General features: G+C 41.3%; 1 protein-coding gene across 5 annotated transcripts in view; it reads right to left on the bottom strand.

The window, feature by feature from the left end:
* The window catches only part of CHST11 (carbohydrate sulfotransferase 11), a 245,946-nt gene that overhangs the window by 102,126 nt on the left and 125,437 nt on the right, over positions 1-18,383 (bottom strand). Inside the window, exon 1 of one of the 5 annotated variants that reach the window (XM_075123281.1) lies at positions 13,460-13,624. The exons of the other annotated variants lie outside the window; for them this stretch is intronic. Coding sequence (XP_074979382.1) covers positions 13,460-13,483 — 24 coding nt within the window. The 5' untranslated portion in view covers positions 13,484-13,624. Of the gene's footprint in view, positions 1-13,459; positions 13,625-18,383 lie in introns of those variants that run through there. 5 annotated transcript variants of the gene reach the window in all.

The following is an 18,383-nucleotide window of genomic DNA, read 5'->3' as shown; positions in this document are numbered from 1 at the left end:
GAATTTTACTTCAGGGTCTAAGCCAGCGGTTCTCAACCAGCGGCCCAAATTAGCACACAGCTGCAGCCCAGCTCAGCTGTGTGCTAACAGGCAGCCCGGGGTCCCACCAGGTTCTCGGCTGCCTGGCGCAGAGGGGTCTGGGCTGCCACGCTGGCCAGTGCGGTGGGGGCAGGGCTGCCAGCCTGCCCCATGTGGTCCGAGTCTGGGGTTAGGGCTCCTGGCCCACCCCATGAGCTCCAGAACAGACAGCCGGCCCCGCAAGCTCCAGGGTCTGGGGCAGCTGTGTGGCAGGGATCACGCTCCGGGCTGCCGATGTCCTGCCACCTGGCCCCCAGGGCCCAGGTAACATATTATGGGCCACAAATGCGGCCCAAACTGTGTAATAAATTCAGAACCACTGGTCTATGCTTTCCTCCTCCTTAAGCTGCTGCGATCTATATATTGGATAGGTGGTATGCCCCCAAACTTAGCATATGTTACCAACATATATTATGACTTCAGCACATATCCTGTACTTGTTCTACAGACAAAGCTCTCTCCCCTGACAGGAGTCTTGGCTACAGAACAAGTAATGGTATAGACCAGAGGTTTTCAAACTGTGGTCTGCGGATAATTCCCTCTAAGGCAGCCACACATGAGAGAATGAAGGGCAATCCACCTAATTAGTGGAGCCGTGCAGGCGCGGCTCCACTAATTAGGTGCCTGGACCCTGGAGGAGATGCACATGTAAGGTGAGGTGGTGGCCTTGGTAGGAATAGAGGGTAGGTGGGAGGGGGCAGTGGGGTGAGAAGAGAGGGTGGGGGAAATTTGGGACATGCAGGGCTGTGGCAGCCGGAGAAAGAGGTGACTTTCCCCAGCTCCAGAGCTGTGGCTGCCGGGGAGAGACCCCCTCCTTCCCAGCCCGAGCTCGGGGGCTGCTGCGGCGGGGGAGAGACCCCCCCCTCCTTCCCAGCCCGAGCTCGGGGGCTGCTGCGGCGGGGGAGAGACCCCCCCTCCTTCCCAGCCCAGCTCGGGGGGCTGCCGCGGCGGGGGAGAGAGGGCACATCCTCACATTATAAAGGTAAAACTACTGATATTAAAATATGAGTTGTGTGCTTTTATTTGTAGAACAAAAAAATGTTTATTAAGTTTTTTTTTAATTTAGCGCTTTTATCCAAAGCGCTTTACAATAGTTAGCTAATGGTAAAACAACGTTTGGAAAGATCATTAAGTGGTCCGCCGAGATCCTCAGCAATTTTCAAGAGGTCCATGAAAAAAAACGTTTGAGAACCACTGGGACAGACCCTTTAATATTTACTCCTCACTAATGTATATTAGTTTAGCTACTGCAGTAATGCAATATAACTATGGGAGGATGAGGGGAGGCAATTCTGTCCTCACATGCACATGTGTTTCCATTGACATCAGGGGGACTCATACAAATGCATCCAAAAGGCAGAATTTGGCCCACAGTTTCCAGGAGATTACAAAACCCAGTGTTAAAGCAAGAGTCATGCATATGTGTGAAAGCAAAAATGATAACCCCTCCAGGCACTGTTTGGTTTTGCTGTGAAACCTCCACAATAAGGAGTTTTTATTAATGGTAATTTTATTTTACTTGTATCTGTTTTGGTGAGTAGCAGATTTATGCAAAACTGATGACAAAAATAGAACTACAGTGACTTGTACCTTTTACATTAAGGTTTGCCACTTAAAGTGTTTGCTGGGGTTTCTTTCAGAACTCAAGACAGCTGACGAACACATTTTATTTCAACTATTTTATTTACAATCACATTTTCCTTTCATGCACAAGACTTCCAGCACTGGAGGAAGGCAGTCATTGCATTTAGCTTCTGCTTCTATACTATACAAATCTGCTGTGATGGACCAGTTTGTGATGTCTTCATTTAATATTGTAGGAGGTTAAAAAAAACAACAACACACAAACCCCAAACTCAGCACTGGGACATGAACAGGGTGACCAGACAGCAAGTGTGAAAAATTGGATTGGGGATAATAGGCGCCTAGAGAAGACAAAGCCCCGAATATCGGAACTATCCCTATAAAATCGGGACATCTGGCCACCCTAGACATGAATACCAATAGGATGTGATAGAACCCACATCCATAATTCCTGGTGAGCAAAATCCTGGTCCTTGCAGGCAGCACATGTGAATGGGCGGCAGGGGGTGGCTGAACCAGGAAGTTTCACTGGGATTGGAGGGGACAGAATTGTCTCTATACTCAAGCTAAAGAGGGCTAGCGGAGCCACTATGGGGTCACCACTGCAGGTTTATGGCTACAGCAGGCACATTTTAAGGGAAGGATTTGGCCCTTGGAGCCCAATCCTGCAGTCCCCTTGACTTCAATAGGAATGAATGAAGAGTTGCAGAATTAACCCAACGAGTAACAGCAGGATCAGGCTGTTAGCCACAACCTCTTCAGAAAAGAAAACTATGAAGTAGTGATAGCTCCCGTGTGAAAATGGCAAACAAAATCTACAGGAAGTACTTGAACTTTCCTAGGTTATGAAAGCAGCGTGCGGGGAAGTGAAGAGACACATACAATAGCTGAATGCAGCACCCTTCTGATAGGAAAGTGACTGACATTTACAGTGAAGATTACTGACATTTTCACCATACCTATTTCATCAATCTCAGAAAGGGCTAGTGAGCATCAGGCATTTAATGAATCATGATATGCATCCCCTTGCAAACTGACTGTGGTCAACACCAAGAAGATGGGGATATATCTCAATAAATGTGACATCAGAAAGTATCTTATTTGATGAAGGCAACTCTAAGATTTGTATGAGAGTAGCATTTAAACTGTCATGCAACAGGGCACTGAGCAAAGGTTGCTGCAGAAAAAGGTGAGGCAGGAAGGGAAATAACAAGATGGCACATTCATTTGTACAATATGTGCCTCTAGAAGGAAAAACAGCAAGGGTCACCATCAAACGGAAGTAAAATGTCAGGTGGAGAGGCAGACAGATTATTCACCAAACTCTGCTCTCAATTAAGACTTCTGTAAATCCAGGGTACACTCTCCTGATGTCACTGGAATTAAACTAGTGTAAACCTGGATTCGATATAGCAGGCCAAATTCTATGCTGGGGTGAATGACCAAAACTCTATTGAACTGAACTCAGACAGTCCATATATAGTTTCTCACTGAAGTATGAGATTATAATCCAAACCTATCATTAGGCTATATGTCCCTTATCCAAAGGCCTCTGAAGTCATTAGAACATTTCCCATTGACTTCTGTAGCTACTGGAACAGATCCTATATTCCCACATTAGGTAATAATCAGATATTTAATATTCAACGCTTTTTACAAACTTTAACCAATTAATCCACAAATCATTCACAGGGAGGGATGTAAATACAAATAGTCAGGCAAAGAGGTTATGACTTGCCCAATGCAATAAAGAGAAGAGAGGCAGTGACAGAGCCAGGATTAGAACTCAGGGACTTCTGGTTTCCAGACCTATTCTCTGCTACTGGATTATGCCCCTCCTGTGGCACACCAGAAATTAAATCCACACAACAGCCACATCCATTACAATGGAATGAGTAGTTCTTCTATAAGAAAAACCTGGATTAACTCCTCCAATACAAACTCCAGTTTTCAGGGTTTAATATCTCAGCTATAGTCATATCCTATCAGCTGCAGTTCAGCACTGTGCCGTATATAAAACTGATCTAAATTGCAGGGATTTTTAATGGTTAGAATTTGCTGGGCTGCTTTCTCACCTGTGGATCTCATCTCAAAATATAGAAGTTGGATCCAGCTTTCTGGGTTTATTAGATGAGAAATGAATTTATTAGAATGACAGCAGGTATGGTGATTAAATGAGGAGACTATGAGCAAAGTCATGAGGTAGGTCTAAGCGAACCTTGTGGAGTCTCAGCTGGTGTAATTTACACCTTCTTCCGGCCCTCTCAACATGTAAATTACACTAACTGGATTCTCTTAGATTCAAATCTCACTTACAAGTGTGTAACATAAACCCCCTTATACATAACCTCTGAAATTGGTCCACTGGGCCTAACTGAGCCTAAGGGAATTTAAGATGGTGTAATTTACACACTGACAGGCTAGAAGAGAGGGGTGTAGGAGGAAAAACAACTAACAGGAAGGTGCAAGTGTAAGGCTTTAAACTTAGAAATCTTTCTTTTTGGTCTTGAAGCTACTTTGAAGCTCCTCAGTTAACTGCATTTCCTCCTACACCCTTCTCCTCTAACCTCTGGTTTATAAATTACGCCCATTTAGATCCCATTGGACTTGGTTAGGGACAGTGGACCAGTTTCAGAAGTGATGTGGCAAGCGTGTAAATTACACACTGGTAAGTGGGATTTGAGTTTAAAGTGGAGTGGTTTATGTTAGCGTAACTTAAGTCCTAGAAGAGGATATAAGGTACGCCACCTGAAACTCCTTTAGATGCACTTACTAATTGGATTTCAGCCTAAAGGGGCCAACCCACAACTGCTATACCCTTTGCAATCCCACTGTCGTCAGACACTGCACCAAGAGTATATCAGCCCAGAATTAGGTATAGGGATGTTAATTCATTAATATTCAGAGAGCACTTAGAGATCCTCTGATATAAGATTGTAGAGAAATGTAAATAATTATTAAATGACTGAAACAACAGCTTCAATGAATATTGAAACTCAGCAAGTTAAGGATGAAATACTTGATAGTTCAGTCACTCTAACCATTGCATCTTCAGCATTCACCCATACAGCCAGAGACTGGCAGACAGGACCTCTAACATTTTATGTAACAGATGGAACCTCAGAGGTATAGCACTCCCCTTCCAGGCCCAGACTCAGCAAGGAACTTAAGCATGTGCCTAACTTTAAGCATTTGCTTAAGTACTTAGCTGAATCAAGGTCCCATTGTACTGTACTACATTAGGTACAAATCAAAATATTTGAGGGAGGTTAATTTATAAGCACCAGTGCCCTCTGAATTCAGCTAAATGTTTAAAATGGACTGACTCAATTTCCTTGCTACTGGTTTCAGCTTAATACAGCATCATGTGTTTAACACAGGTACAGCACATTAGCCACAAATCTATCCCTTTTACACTTCATAGGACAACATTAAAATGCTGTGCTCTTTTTTTATAGACTGACACCTTTTTTTATTATTTACTGTGACAGAGTGCAGGGTGCAAACAGGGGAACCTGCACTCTGATCACTCTAATATTAATTAGTTCTCCTGAAGAATGCTGACGGAGGTAATTAGTCGATCAGGATGGCCGGCTGAGTCAATTACCCTATCAGCCCAGGTAGATAAGAGGCGGCACAGGAAGGCAATGCAAAGGGCAGAGAGAAAGAGAGGAACAGGGCTATCCCACTCCAGCCCAGCCCCGCCACACAGAGGCTCAGAGCAGGGAGATCTCTGTTCCCCTAAGGCCCTGATGAAAGGGCCAAAAAGTAGGTTAACATTGTAAACAGAATGCTGCACAGGGACTGTTGTGAAAGTGGTGGAGGGAATACATAATAAAAGGACATGGAAAGGCACAACCATGGGAGTCTGTGCAGTTTTTGCAGCAAGAAGGCAAGAGAGGAGCCATGCCCCATGACACTTACACATTAATATAGATCACAATAGCTCTGTAGTGCACATACCTAATCACCTAGTGGCACATCTCCAAAACTTCTAATCTGTTAATATGCACCCAGGCTCTTGAAAGAACAGTAATTGCCAGTTGTCTTACAAGCAATCATCTCATCAAAAAAGGGGTCAAAAAAGAGACTTCAGGAAGCAGACAGCAGAAACAACACCTGGCAAATCGAATCCCATTTCTATAATGTGAAAAAACAAGACAGAAAATTACCACACTGCACGTTCAGAGCTTTCTTGACATTTGGTGGAGAGACATAACTATAAAGCTTGTTTATGACTACAGCTGCCACAATGGATTCTTTTTTTAGGTTTTATTAATCCCTTTCTAGTCTCACTTTTAATGTGCAAGGATCTCAGCACTGCTGGTTTCATTTAAAAGTGATTTAGGATGAACAATTTATTGCAAACTGCTTAAATTTAGGGGGTTAGCTTGGTAGTCATTACTTACAGTAGCAGCTGCCAATGATAAAAGAAAGCTATTGTACTCCTGTGACATGGTGGCTGACAGCATAATACAATTTTTAGGAGTTCGATTTTATTTTTGCCAGGATGTCTGCAGTCCTTGGGGGGCGAAAAACAACACAGCCAATGACATGCAAAATGGTATCCAGCCAATGTTTTTACAAGGATTTTCATCAAAATTGTCATAATAGAGAACTCTAGATAAATCACACATTGCCAGATACATGTATTTAATAACCTACAAACATCACCAGATACCAGACAACAGTATTTGAGGTGCCACAATTATTTCATGTTCTAGGTGCAAGACAACACTGCAGTGTTTGATATCACTGTGAAGTAACAGTTGGTAAACGTAAGGCTCTTTAATTGTGATCAATGTATATCACCCCAATCATGGCAATATCTTGATGCATTTACAAAAAATAAAAGCAATCAATTCCTAGGGTAAGGTGTTCCCTTCTTTAAAATGTGCTGCTTCTATGCCAAGTGACTATGTAAATATGGCACATTATTATAAAACAGATCTGCTCATTGCATGTAGTCAAGATTTGCTGGCATTAGTGACAAGAAAATGCTTTTGCTGCTTTTTACTCCTGTTATCCTTGCGCATCCAGCACAGATAGAAAGAAACAAGCTGGATTCTAGTCCTTTTTTTTTTTTTTTCCATCATCAGCTGAATTGTTCATGGAATTTCAGGGTTGAACAGTTGTACTTGTGCAAACACGCTGAAGGCAGTAAGTGCATAAGTGTCCCCGAGGTCATAATCTGAAGAGAATACTATCTCATGAGTGAAGCTAAAGGCATGATTTGAAGACAAGCGGGTTGTAGAGGTGTCATTGAGGAACTAGTTTCGCCCTGCTGGAATGTTGATTTCTGATTATGTTGAGGAGGAGGAGGAAAAAGAAGTAAAGAGACCAGCTTGATTGTCAGAGCTCAGGCTGAGTTTCAAGGATGACATATTTTTCTTTGTCAACTGAACTCAATGCCAGGGAACCCCACAATGCATTTTTACCGAGTCTCTTTTTCAGAGTAGAGCCACACTTTCATATTACACGTTCCAGTCTTTCGGTTGGAGTATTGTTTGAGTAATCATAAAAACATAGCTGGAAAAAGTGGTCAGGACCTTGGCTTTCTCACCTGAAACACAGCACTTGAAGCATCTCAGTGTTCTCCAATCCAGTGCTGGGACATTGGTTCAATATTGACTGGAATGTACAAAGAACAATGCCACCTGCTGAATCAACACCACCACCGGACATCTTTTTTCCTTGGAGGTTTCCCATCCAAACACAGATTAGTTCATGCCTTTTTTAGATTATAAAAGGCAAAAAGATCACTGCCCAAAGTATAAGGGTGCAGCCATTAATGCTACAGACACTTGGGCCAGACAGAGTAATTTGCTGGATTTAAAAAAATTAAGCCGAGTGGTGCTAAAACTGTCATTGCTGACAAAACGCAGACCCTCCTTGCAAGCCTTAGCGCCATAGACTACATTTTCGCTGGCTGGTGCAAATCCCTGCAGCTTAGAACTTTTTAAAGTCTAGGGAGACCCAGATAATGGCAATTACAATGTGCTTTGGAACAGCAATACTTACCTAATGCATAAATCACTGTTACCACCTGCCTTCTTTTGTGTGCAAATGAGGGAGGGGATAGAAGGGAAGGGGGGGAAAAGATGTTAGACTTTACAAACAAAAAATAAACACATTTGATGTAGCCACACAATTCATGAAATCAGCAGCAATAAACTCATGATGACTTTGCCACCAGGCCTGACCCTCCAGAAGCTGCAGAGGATGAGAGAAAATGCTGCCATGAAAAAAATCATAAAAACATGTGGACAGTAATTATAGATGGGTCACAAACAACCTGCCACCGAAAACTCTCAAATTCGAAATCAGAGCGTTTAAAAAAATTGATATTAGCTTCCAAAACATAATTAGAAAAAATTATGTATTGCTTTTCGACTGATGCACAGCTCAGTATAATTTTTTGCTTGATAAATAGCAGGTAGTTAAGACACATGTTCTGAGCCCTGAATTATTGCCATTCAATAATTATTTTATTATTATTTTGTTATTTTGCAGTGCAGACTTATGGATCACCATCAACAGTTCACTTATAAAAATTAAACCCTGGAGATTGTGGAATTGTGAAATATTTCTCCTCATTAAAAATAAAGATGTTGGTGCTGGATAGTCAATATTCAGATACAACAAGAAAAGGAGGAATATTTATGTGCCCCATTCATTTCTCTTAAGTTTTGTCTTACTTATAGATGGACTACGGTTTTGTACAATTCCATAACCTGCCCTCCTTAACCTACCCCTTCAAAGATTTATGCACCTATTCTACAAATTGCTCTGCACAATAACTGTACTGTGTCCACATGAAGGACCACTGGCTTCAATAGGGCTCTGTGGTCCACCTGTTCAGAGCTCATTATACAACTGAGCAGTAAAAGGCGGTTTTACACAAACACACATTGTGCTAAAGCAACAGTTGCATAAAATCCCTCACAATTTGAACACAACACTTAATTAGAGAGAGAGAGAGAGAGATGCCACTTTCTTCCTGAGGTTTTTCTCCCGCTGTAAGTCATCCAAGACTTTCCAGATTTGAAGATATCTTTATTATCCTTAAAATGTTACTTAGCTGTCAGCACTCAAGTGGGTTCATTCTGATGCAGCTGTCAATGGTTAAAATATAAAAAAGGATCTAGAATTCTTGACAGCAAAACCAAGAGGCCTACATGGCTCAGAGGAGTAGAAAGGCCTTGCACCTCATTACATCTTTAGGCCATCAGTTCCAGTCCACATCAACAGTTATCTTTTGAAAGCCACTCAGTGGCCTGTGTAAAATAAATTGGGCAGTTGCAATCCAGCTCCCAATGGACATGTGTCCCTATCACAGAAACAGAGCACTAACTGGCACCCTTTAAAACACTCCCAGAAAAGAAGCCTAATTTTGAAAGAGGATGATGAGTGAATGGGTTTCTTTCCCCTGGCGGGGATCCCCATACCACAGGAACATGTAGGGGGAAATTTGAACTGACACTACCCGTTTTGAGGATAAATCCAGGGCTTCAGTTTCCAGTGCTGTCGAATCAGCACCTTTAACATAAAATTTGCTAACAGACAAAATAATCTTTGGAATTTAGGTGATAAAATAAATTCACACACAAAAATATCAGTGCGGACAGTTTGCTCATTCGTGTTTCATTCTTTCCCCCCCAATGTGGATTTCTTCACAGTCCCACCCCCAAAATTACTCTGATCTGAGATGGAGTACAGGCAAACTTTAGTCCTGAACAAATGACAGGTTTAAGATCTGATACTTCATCAGGACTAGGAATTGGCACTTTAAATGACTGGAAAGGGGAGATTTCTCAGCTTTCAAATGAGAACCACAGCACTTATTTCTAGCTCTGGCTGTTGCTGCAATATTGGACATCACATTCCCAAATTTGCCATTTATAGACAAACTATTTTAGGTGATTTGTAGTTGTTTCTCACAATTTTATTAGTTATAATTTTTCTCTCCACCCCTCCAAGGCTCTACAGGTGAAACATTATTGACTTCAGTTGTGAGCAAAGTGGCAATCCCAACTCATGCTGACAAATCTTTATACCATTTAAATAGGTGGAGCAGTACAAGTCCAACACTTCCTCTTCTCCAATACCATCCCAAGAATGGTACATTAAAAATACATGTCTATACATGGCTTTATTTTGGAATACACAGTTTACCTTTTCCCTCACTTTCATAAATGCATGTGTTCAAACTAAAGATTAATACTATTGAACACATACAGCAAAATACAATTAATCATACCTTTATTTCCCAGGACTTCCATTATAAATATTTATATAGTTTGTTACTAAGAGATTAAACTACTTTCTTGTTTGGGTCTATTTACGCCAAAGCATTTTAATATCCTATTGTTTAGAACTATAACATTTTACATGTAGCACCTTTTATCCTAATTATCCATGCAAAATGACCTATGGCTAAGACACTATGTTAATAAACTAAACTTGAAAGTGTAATGAGCCCCAAATGCTTTACAGATTCTTGTCTATGCACAGGGATTGCATCTACCACAGATATGGTTAAACTTCAACAGTAGGTGAACACAGCAACCAGTTAAATAGCATGTTGCAATACGTAAGAGTTTAGAACGGCAAGTGAGGAAGAATAATAAATTGAAATGGAAGAAGGAATTTAAGTAGGCCGGAGTAGTAATCCAGACTGAAATTTAGCCAGGACATATGGGGTTAAATACCCATATTCTTGACAAAAGTACCACAGGCTCTTAAAATAACCACAGATAGTCAATAGCTCAGCTTCACATCGCATCCAGAGAGACAGCCCTACACCACAATGTAGAGATTTGCTGAGTAGTGACTCAGAGTGAAGAATGTAATCAACACTATTTGGTGCAGGTTGTCCTTGGAGTTCTTCCATTTAGGTACTCACCTTTTCCAATTCTACGTAGTATGTGGGAGCTTTCAAGGACAACAGCTCAAGAGGATTTGGCTGAAACAGGCAACAACAGGAACTAATGTCTTCAGAGGACTAACCCTTTTTGCAAGTTACATTTGAAAATTTGGAAGAAATCCCTTTCTAAAAATGCTATTTTGGTACTAACTTTCAGCATGATTACTACTACTCAGTTCCTGTTAACATAAAATGACAGTTCTCTGGCTAATTCCTAAGCCATGTAATGAACTTATTTCTCTTACCATCTGGATTTGTACCATCTTGTAAGAGACACACTGAAGAGATCACAACTGAAGCACAGACCATTGAATAAGATCAAATCCCTGCATCCACCATGGATTTTGGAAGAAATCTTTATGTACAAATTATAACACATGTTGCACATCATTTTGATATTAGGTGGCTAATATCATAGATAAAAATATTAATGAAAATGGCTAATGGTTATAGGAGAACTAAATGATTCACTTAGTTCGCTCTCTATAGCTAATGTATTCTTCATATGGCAGGCATTTATTAGCTTTCACTGATGATTCCAGAGACCCTCTGCTATGCACAGAGAGTCTGTCAACACATTAAAACTTAATGGGCAAAGCAAGAATTATTGATGTTAGCTCTGTTCTAAAAGGGTGCTTTAGCAGGATTTTTACTGTCGTGCCTGTATTTTCTTTAGCTACTGAATATCACAGATTTTTAATTTTATCAGTAGCTAACAGTCCAAGCATATTTTAACATTCTCATAGTGTATTCACCCAAAACTGTTGTCTTTGTGTGTGAATTTTTTCATATACCTGCAGGGGCATATTAAAATAAAGCATGTGTGATAGTTCAGATAATGAAACAGTCTTGAAATCTCAGTTATTACAGATACTCTTGTATCTTCTTATGCTTCTGGTTATTTGGATACAGAAAAGTAAATCTTAAAGGGCCTTTTGTTCTCTTCAAAGTTTTGGTGCTCATAAAAGCATCTAAATGTTGGTTCTAACTAGAACCATGTGCCGTATCTGGCCAAATACTGCCCTCAATACGCAGGTAGGTTTCCCACTGCTGTGGATCAATGACAGTACACGTCCTATAGTACGGACATGTCCTATATACTCTACCCCCATACAGATCTGGCAAATATCTGAATCTTATCCTGCAACATCCCTGCTAGTTATGGGTCTCATCTAAGTAGACTGCTGCTAACTGTGCAAAATTATAGTGCTGGTTGTATGTTGTTGTTGGGCATCATCAGGGACTATGCTGAGGCTAATGCATTAACGAACTCCGCCACTCAGATCCACTGAGTAAAATTTTCAAAAGCACTTAAATGACTCAGAATCCTAAGTCCCATTTACATAACTTAGTTACAGGTTTCAGAGTAGCAGCCCTGTTAGTCTGTATCCGCAAAAAGAATAGGAGTACTTAATTTGTTAGTCTCTAAGGTGCTGCAAGTACTCCTGTTCTTATAACTTAGTTAACTTAGGAGCCCCGGAATCATTGAAAGTCAACAGGTCTTGGGTGCTTTTGAAAAAATTATGCACTTCCTCTAGTTAAAGTTCTTAAACCCAAAAAAGATTTAATTTTTTTCCCCAGACCAGGCAGATGAGCCACAGACATCACATATAGCCATTTTATCATATTCAACTATTATAAATGGAGATTCCCTATTCTGTTCTACTCCATTCAGCTTCAAATTGATACTGTATATAAATGTCACCTAAGAGCTGTAAGGTGTGTGAGGTAATATCTTTTATTGGATCATCTTCTCAATAAAAAGCTATTACCTCACCCACTTTGTCTCTCTAATCTCCTGGGACCAACACAGCTACCACCACCCTGAATACCTAAGGGCTACAGCATGTAGTGATGGGTCAAAAGCAAAACCCCAGATTCAAACACTTCAAACTCTGAAGACATGGACCCGATCCTCAGTTAGTGTAATCAGCATAACTCCACTGACCTCACTACCACATTTAACACCAGTTTAAGGATCTGACCCAATGTCTTTGGCTCTCCCACTTTTTACACCTATGAACTCCTATGGATAACCTGTCAACTCTGACGCTGAATCAGGATTACCTTACAGTTAGGTCCAACATTCTAAGAATGAATGTACCACTTTCCATTTCTGTACCTTTTCCAAACTCTTTATTAAAAAATTCCAAATTTTTTAGAATTATGGGTAAATTACTTACATCATTTTAATAGTTAAGCCACCTATAATCAAAATTCTTAATACTTCTTCCTGACAGTGAGGCATTGCAAATCCAGGATTAAAATATTACTATTGGGCTGCTCAAAGTTTAGTGCTCGTGTGATGATTTACTATGTTACCATGTGTCTATAGCAAACTACAAACTCCACTTTATTTTCTGAGGACCATTTTGATTCTAAGACTGGATCGCACCTTTCCTATTGTCTTTTTACCTCCATCTTGGACTAAAATTCCAAGGGATGTTGACACAGCGCATACAATGAAGGGTCATTATCTTTGAATGACTCTAATCTGGCAATACAACGTGTATGCTAAAGAGTGTGCTCAGAGCTGCAAGAAACCAGTTTTTCCAGCTTGGACTCCAGGTGGGCAGTACCTGGGTCTCCTGCACCCCAGGTGAGCACACTAACCACTAGGCTAACGGTTATGGGGTGTGTGTGGTGTGACAGATTTTCGTTACCAATCTGCCTGGGGCCACAGTTGATCAGGCTGGGGCCACAGGATCTTTTTTGGGGAGGAGATGACGAGGCATACTAAGTGTCTAAATTTTAAAGCTTTATTAATATAATAATAAAATAACAGCAGAGAGTGCTGGGAATGCTCCCACATCACTCAGGGGAAGAAAGAAAGCGTTAATGCCCCAAGCTCTAACCCACTTTCATACTCACGCACGCATGACCCAGACTGGACATGTCTGGGTGTAACGTCGGAAGAAGAGTGGGGGAGAAGGTGGACGGGAGTGCTGTCCTGGGCCCAGGTCATCCAAGGATCCACTGTTGATCTCCAAATTGCATCAGCTCACAGGAGGGTTTTAAGTCCTGGGCTCCTTGGGGGGGTGGGGGGGGGTGGGAGTGTGGGGGTATTCCACTCAGGGACCTCTGCTTCTGGTGCTTTTTGTGCCAGTCCAAACCAGCTTGCTGTAACCTCCTCTGTTTCCCAAAAATCCCGGCTCTGGAGACTTTGTTTTTCCTTCTACTGGCTTTTGCTGTCGCCATCTTATTTGCTCTCACTGGTTTTGCTGCAGCTCTGCTCAACTTAGTTCTTCTCTTCTCACGGCTGGGCAGCTGTTGCTTTCTTGTCGAGCCCATGACCTTGGGCCGGGGCCAGTGTCTTATCTTCAAATGGAGCTAGCTGAAGTGTTGAGTTAACCCGTTCTCTGCTCTTCTTCTTTCTCTCCCCCCTGGCCTCTCGTATTCTGCAAAGGAAACTTCCACTCTCCACTCACACACCTTTGACCCTCCCCGAAATGCTTTGCGATGCTTGCAATAGTGTTAGCCACATACAATGCTGATCTGCCTTCCCCAGGGCAACTTCTGGGGTTGTGACAGTGGGATGGGGAAGGGCAGCACCACCACTTCTTCTGGCCATTTTGTAAATGATTGAAATTATTTGTGTCAAAATTCACAGTTTCAAGATGACAAAATGCATTTTTCATCAAATAAACTATTCAACTGAAAAGTTTCACCCAGCTCTATCCAGGGCAGCCAGAATGCATGGTCCCATTCCCTTGAAGTGGCACTAGGCAGTCAGTGCCAGGAAAATGGGCCTGAGAGGCCAGAGCAAGAGATTGTGGCTGGTGCCACCTGATGGAGGGGAACTCAGAAGTACATGGATCCAGCTGCTGCCTGGTGAGCATTTACAAGGTGGAACTCAGCCAAGACTGTGACAGCCTGATTCTCCATTGGCCTGGACCATGGTAGAAGTCCTTTACACACCAGTGTAAAGTGAGTGCAAAGTGGATTCAAAATACCACCATTCGGATTTGGTCGCATTTTACACCCTTTTCCACAGGTTTAAATGACTACAACAAGACCTAGAACAATGGAGATTGGGTCCTAGTGTTTGAGCAGCTCAACAGTATTAGATGTGATTGAGCCCTCAGTTTCCTTTGACATGGATGCAGATAGAGGGGGAAACATTTTCAAAAGCATTTAAAGGACTTAGTAGCCAAAGTCCATTTTCAAAAGTGACTTTTAAGTCCAAGTCTTACTGAAAATCACTTTCACTCCTAATTGCTTACATTACTGTTGAAAATGGAACACAGGCCCCTCAGTCATTTAAACTCTTTTGAAAATTTTACCCACGTCCTTATTCATATTTATAGTAAGACCCCTTTATATTGCCTTAATGTAAATGGTAATCCAGCTCATATGCTGTAATACCTTAAAGCGTATGTAATCTTTTATCTCTGCTTAAATGAAATTAAGGCAAGCACAAATAAGCCAATCATAACAGATTTTTATGTTTCATATCCAGTTTTATCACAAAAAAAATAAATCAAGCACTTTTTTCCTTTATGATCATTAAATAATGGTTCTAGATTGCCAACCATATTTAGGGTATCCCCTTTTTTGAAAATATTTTTGGGAAAAAGGAATAATTCGGTGAATGGAAATATTTGTTAATGAAATATTAATATATTTTTCAACAATAAAAATAAAAGAATGATATTCCAGCTAGTCATTTCTTCCCATTTTTATTACACAGATGTTGTTTGACTGCAATTTGGGGAAATGAACTGAAAGAATACATATAAAGCTTTTTGACTGGTAATCATTTGAGGGACGTTTTACAAGGTCAAGCAAGGTGGAAAGCAGGGTGTTCAAGGAAACACTGGAGACTGATATATGAACAGGGTATATTTGCACCCAGAGATACTAAACAAAGGATGACGCAGAGAATCTCTCTCTTCAAAGCAAATTAAGATGATGTATATTCTATTTCAGAGACCTGTCAAAAGAGTCTGGGGAACTTTGTGCATTTGGTTTGAAAACGCAGGAAGATTGTAATATTATTGTCAGAAGTTTTCCAGTATAAGCAAGATTCAGTGGAAGGGTTGGGGCCCCACTGGCCAAAAAAAAGTCCTGTCCTTTGCTGGATTAAGAAGGCCAGTTTAAAAGCCCTTTCTTTATCTGTTGGTCTCTGGAAAACCCAGTTTGAACCCGTCTATGCAAGCCTCCTCTGGGAGTCCTACCTCCTGAGAGGTGTTTACAATCTGAATAATTCACCTTTGTTACACCCTCCCCTCCCCCACTGTTAGTTGCTGGTACAGCGAGGGCAACTCTACCCCTGCAGTTGAGTACAATCCCTGACCCAGAGTGACACACAAACTATTCATACTCTTCATACAATATGGTTCCAAAGATGCTGCATGAGGTGGCAATATGTCACAATTATTACTGTTAAAGAATAACAAATAATAATTACTAAAAACATTTGCGTTATGTCACCCATATTTTCAGTAATTTACAACAGCCTGCAAAGAAAATGTTTTGGAGTAGTATTGTCAGGAGCAAGAATACATAGAACGAGAGGAAAGGAAATATGTACCTTCAATGCAAAAAAGATAAAAAACATACTAGATGGTATTATTTATCAACTCAGAGCTCACCCAGCGACATGGAGAATGATACGAAGTCATATTTAACCTTAAATTTGATACAAGTTTCAATTGTAAATATAATAATTAGTTAGTGTTTATAGTGCAGTTGTTATAAGAGAAGGTTACTCACCCTTTATAGTGCAGTAATTGTGGTTCTTCGAGATCTCTCTCCCTACAGGTGCTCCACTCCAGGTGCACTTGCACCCCATGTGCTTCAGATCGGTGATTTTAGGTAGCAGTATCCATTTGGCACCACCTGCAGCCTTGTGCCCTGCACTGCAGCTATATAGAGCTGTGTGGGCGAACCAGCCTCAGTTCTTCTCTAATGTGGAGCCCATTGTGAAGAACTTCAAGGCAGAGGGGAGGAGGCCGGGTAGCACAGCACCCATAGGACACTCATCTGGAAGAACTGCATAGGGTGAGTAACCTTCTCTTCTTTGAGTAGTGTCCCTATGGGTGTTCCACTCTAGGTGACTATCTAGCAGTACTCTCTATGGAGGGTTGGGGCTTTGGAGTCAAGGCTAAGATTGAAGATTGATTAGGAGAGCCAAATATGGCATCAGAAGCTGAGGCACGAGTGACTGCATAGTGTTCAGCAAATGTATGAATGGACATCCAAGTCACAATTCTACATATTTCCGCGATGGGAATGTTCTTAAGAAAAGCTGTTGAAGCAGAGAGGGATCTCATGGAGTAAGTTAATACTCTGGGGAGGCTGAAGATCATGAGACTGATAGCAGTAGATAATGCAGCCAGATATCCATCTAGAGAGTCTTTGCTTGGAAATTGGAGATCCCTAAGTTCTGTCCGCAATGGAGAGAAATAATCTGGGAGATTTCCTAATGGGCTCATTCCTGTCTAAGTAAAAGACTAATGCCCTCCTGACATTGAGTGTATGTAATGTCACACCTCCTTTATCTGGTGTGGCTTAGGGAAGAAAACTGGAAGGTCGATAGGTTGATTTATGTGCAAGTGAGAGACACATTTGGAAGGAACTGGGGATGCAATTGCAGCGTGACCTTATTCTTAAAGAAGACTGCAAAGGGGAGGTGTGCCATCAGAGCCCTTATCTCACCCACTCTTTGAGAAGAAGTAATGGCTTCTAGAAATGTAGTTTTCAAAGACAGGTGTAGAAGGGAACAGGTGGCCAAAAGTTCAAAGGGAGGCCTTTTAAGATATCGAAGTACGAAGTTGAGGTCCCATGTTTCCAGCACATAAATATGTTCTCATGTGAAGATCCATAATTGCACATATGCAAGATTCCCCCAAACTTCATGTGACCAAAATCTAATCCACCAGAATGCTCATGAACAGCAAATCAATGCAGTTCATTCATGCTGTTAAATCGATTTAACTGTTCTGTGGGGTCCCCCCCAAACACAAATCTGCAAATTTTGAAGGACTCAATTTGTTAGAATTTGGCAAATAAATAAAAATGTTTAAAAATTATTTTTAGAAGGAGAGAGAATGAAAGGGGTCCAATCCTGCTCTATTTACTCTGGAAAAATTTCCATTGATGTCAATGAAAGCTTTGCATGAATAAGGGGGGAAATATTTCTTAGGTAACACCATTATATATTGCACAAGCTGTCTGCTGATCCTCCCTCTCTCTGTAGGCACAGAGCATAGCCACACTGACCACAGACAGTCTATGATTCTACCATCAGCTGTTATATGGCAGTTGGGTTCCAGGTGAATTATGAGGTGCACAGGGGTAACTCTCCCCTCCCCACACAGCGTCAGAACTGGCTAACATTTCCAAACCATTTCCAATTTCACCTCCTTCTGAGCATCTATGAGTCCCAACCACAGAGTAGCCAGAGTGTACTTAGATTAGGACAGTCTGATGTTCCCCTCCTTGAGAGTAAGAGATCTCTGTGGCACATAGGATTTGGCCCCAGGTGTTTTGATAAAGATTAATGAAACCAAAGATATAATACACCGGGGTTAATCCCCCAAGATGCCTAAGGCTACTGCTTTCAAGGCATGTTTCTCATTTTACAAATCAAACTGATTCAGTAACAGCTGCAATGTAGAATAAAGCAACGAAGTGATCTTCTGTAACAAGTTTCTGAAACAGACATTTGAGCCCATTTTTCAAAAGTGACCTCTAATTTGGGGGTGTATCAATGTTTAGGTGCCCAACTTTTGATTCTACAACCTGATTTAGAAGCATCAGACATCCCTCTGAAAAATCAGAGCCTAAAAGT

Source organism: Caretta caretta, chromosome 1, assembly GCF_965140235.1.
Source record: "Caretta caretta isolate rCarCar2 chromosome 1, rCarCar1.hap1, whole genome shotgun sequence".
Taxonomy (NCBI): Eukaryota; Metazoa; Chordata; order Testudines; family Cheloniidae; genus Caretta; species Caretta caretta.
Note: the sequence above shows the minus strand (reverse complement) of the source record. Positions and strands in the feature narration are given on the sequence as shown.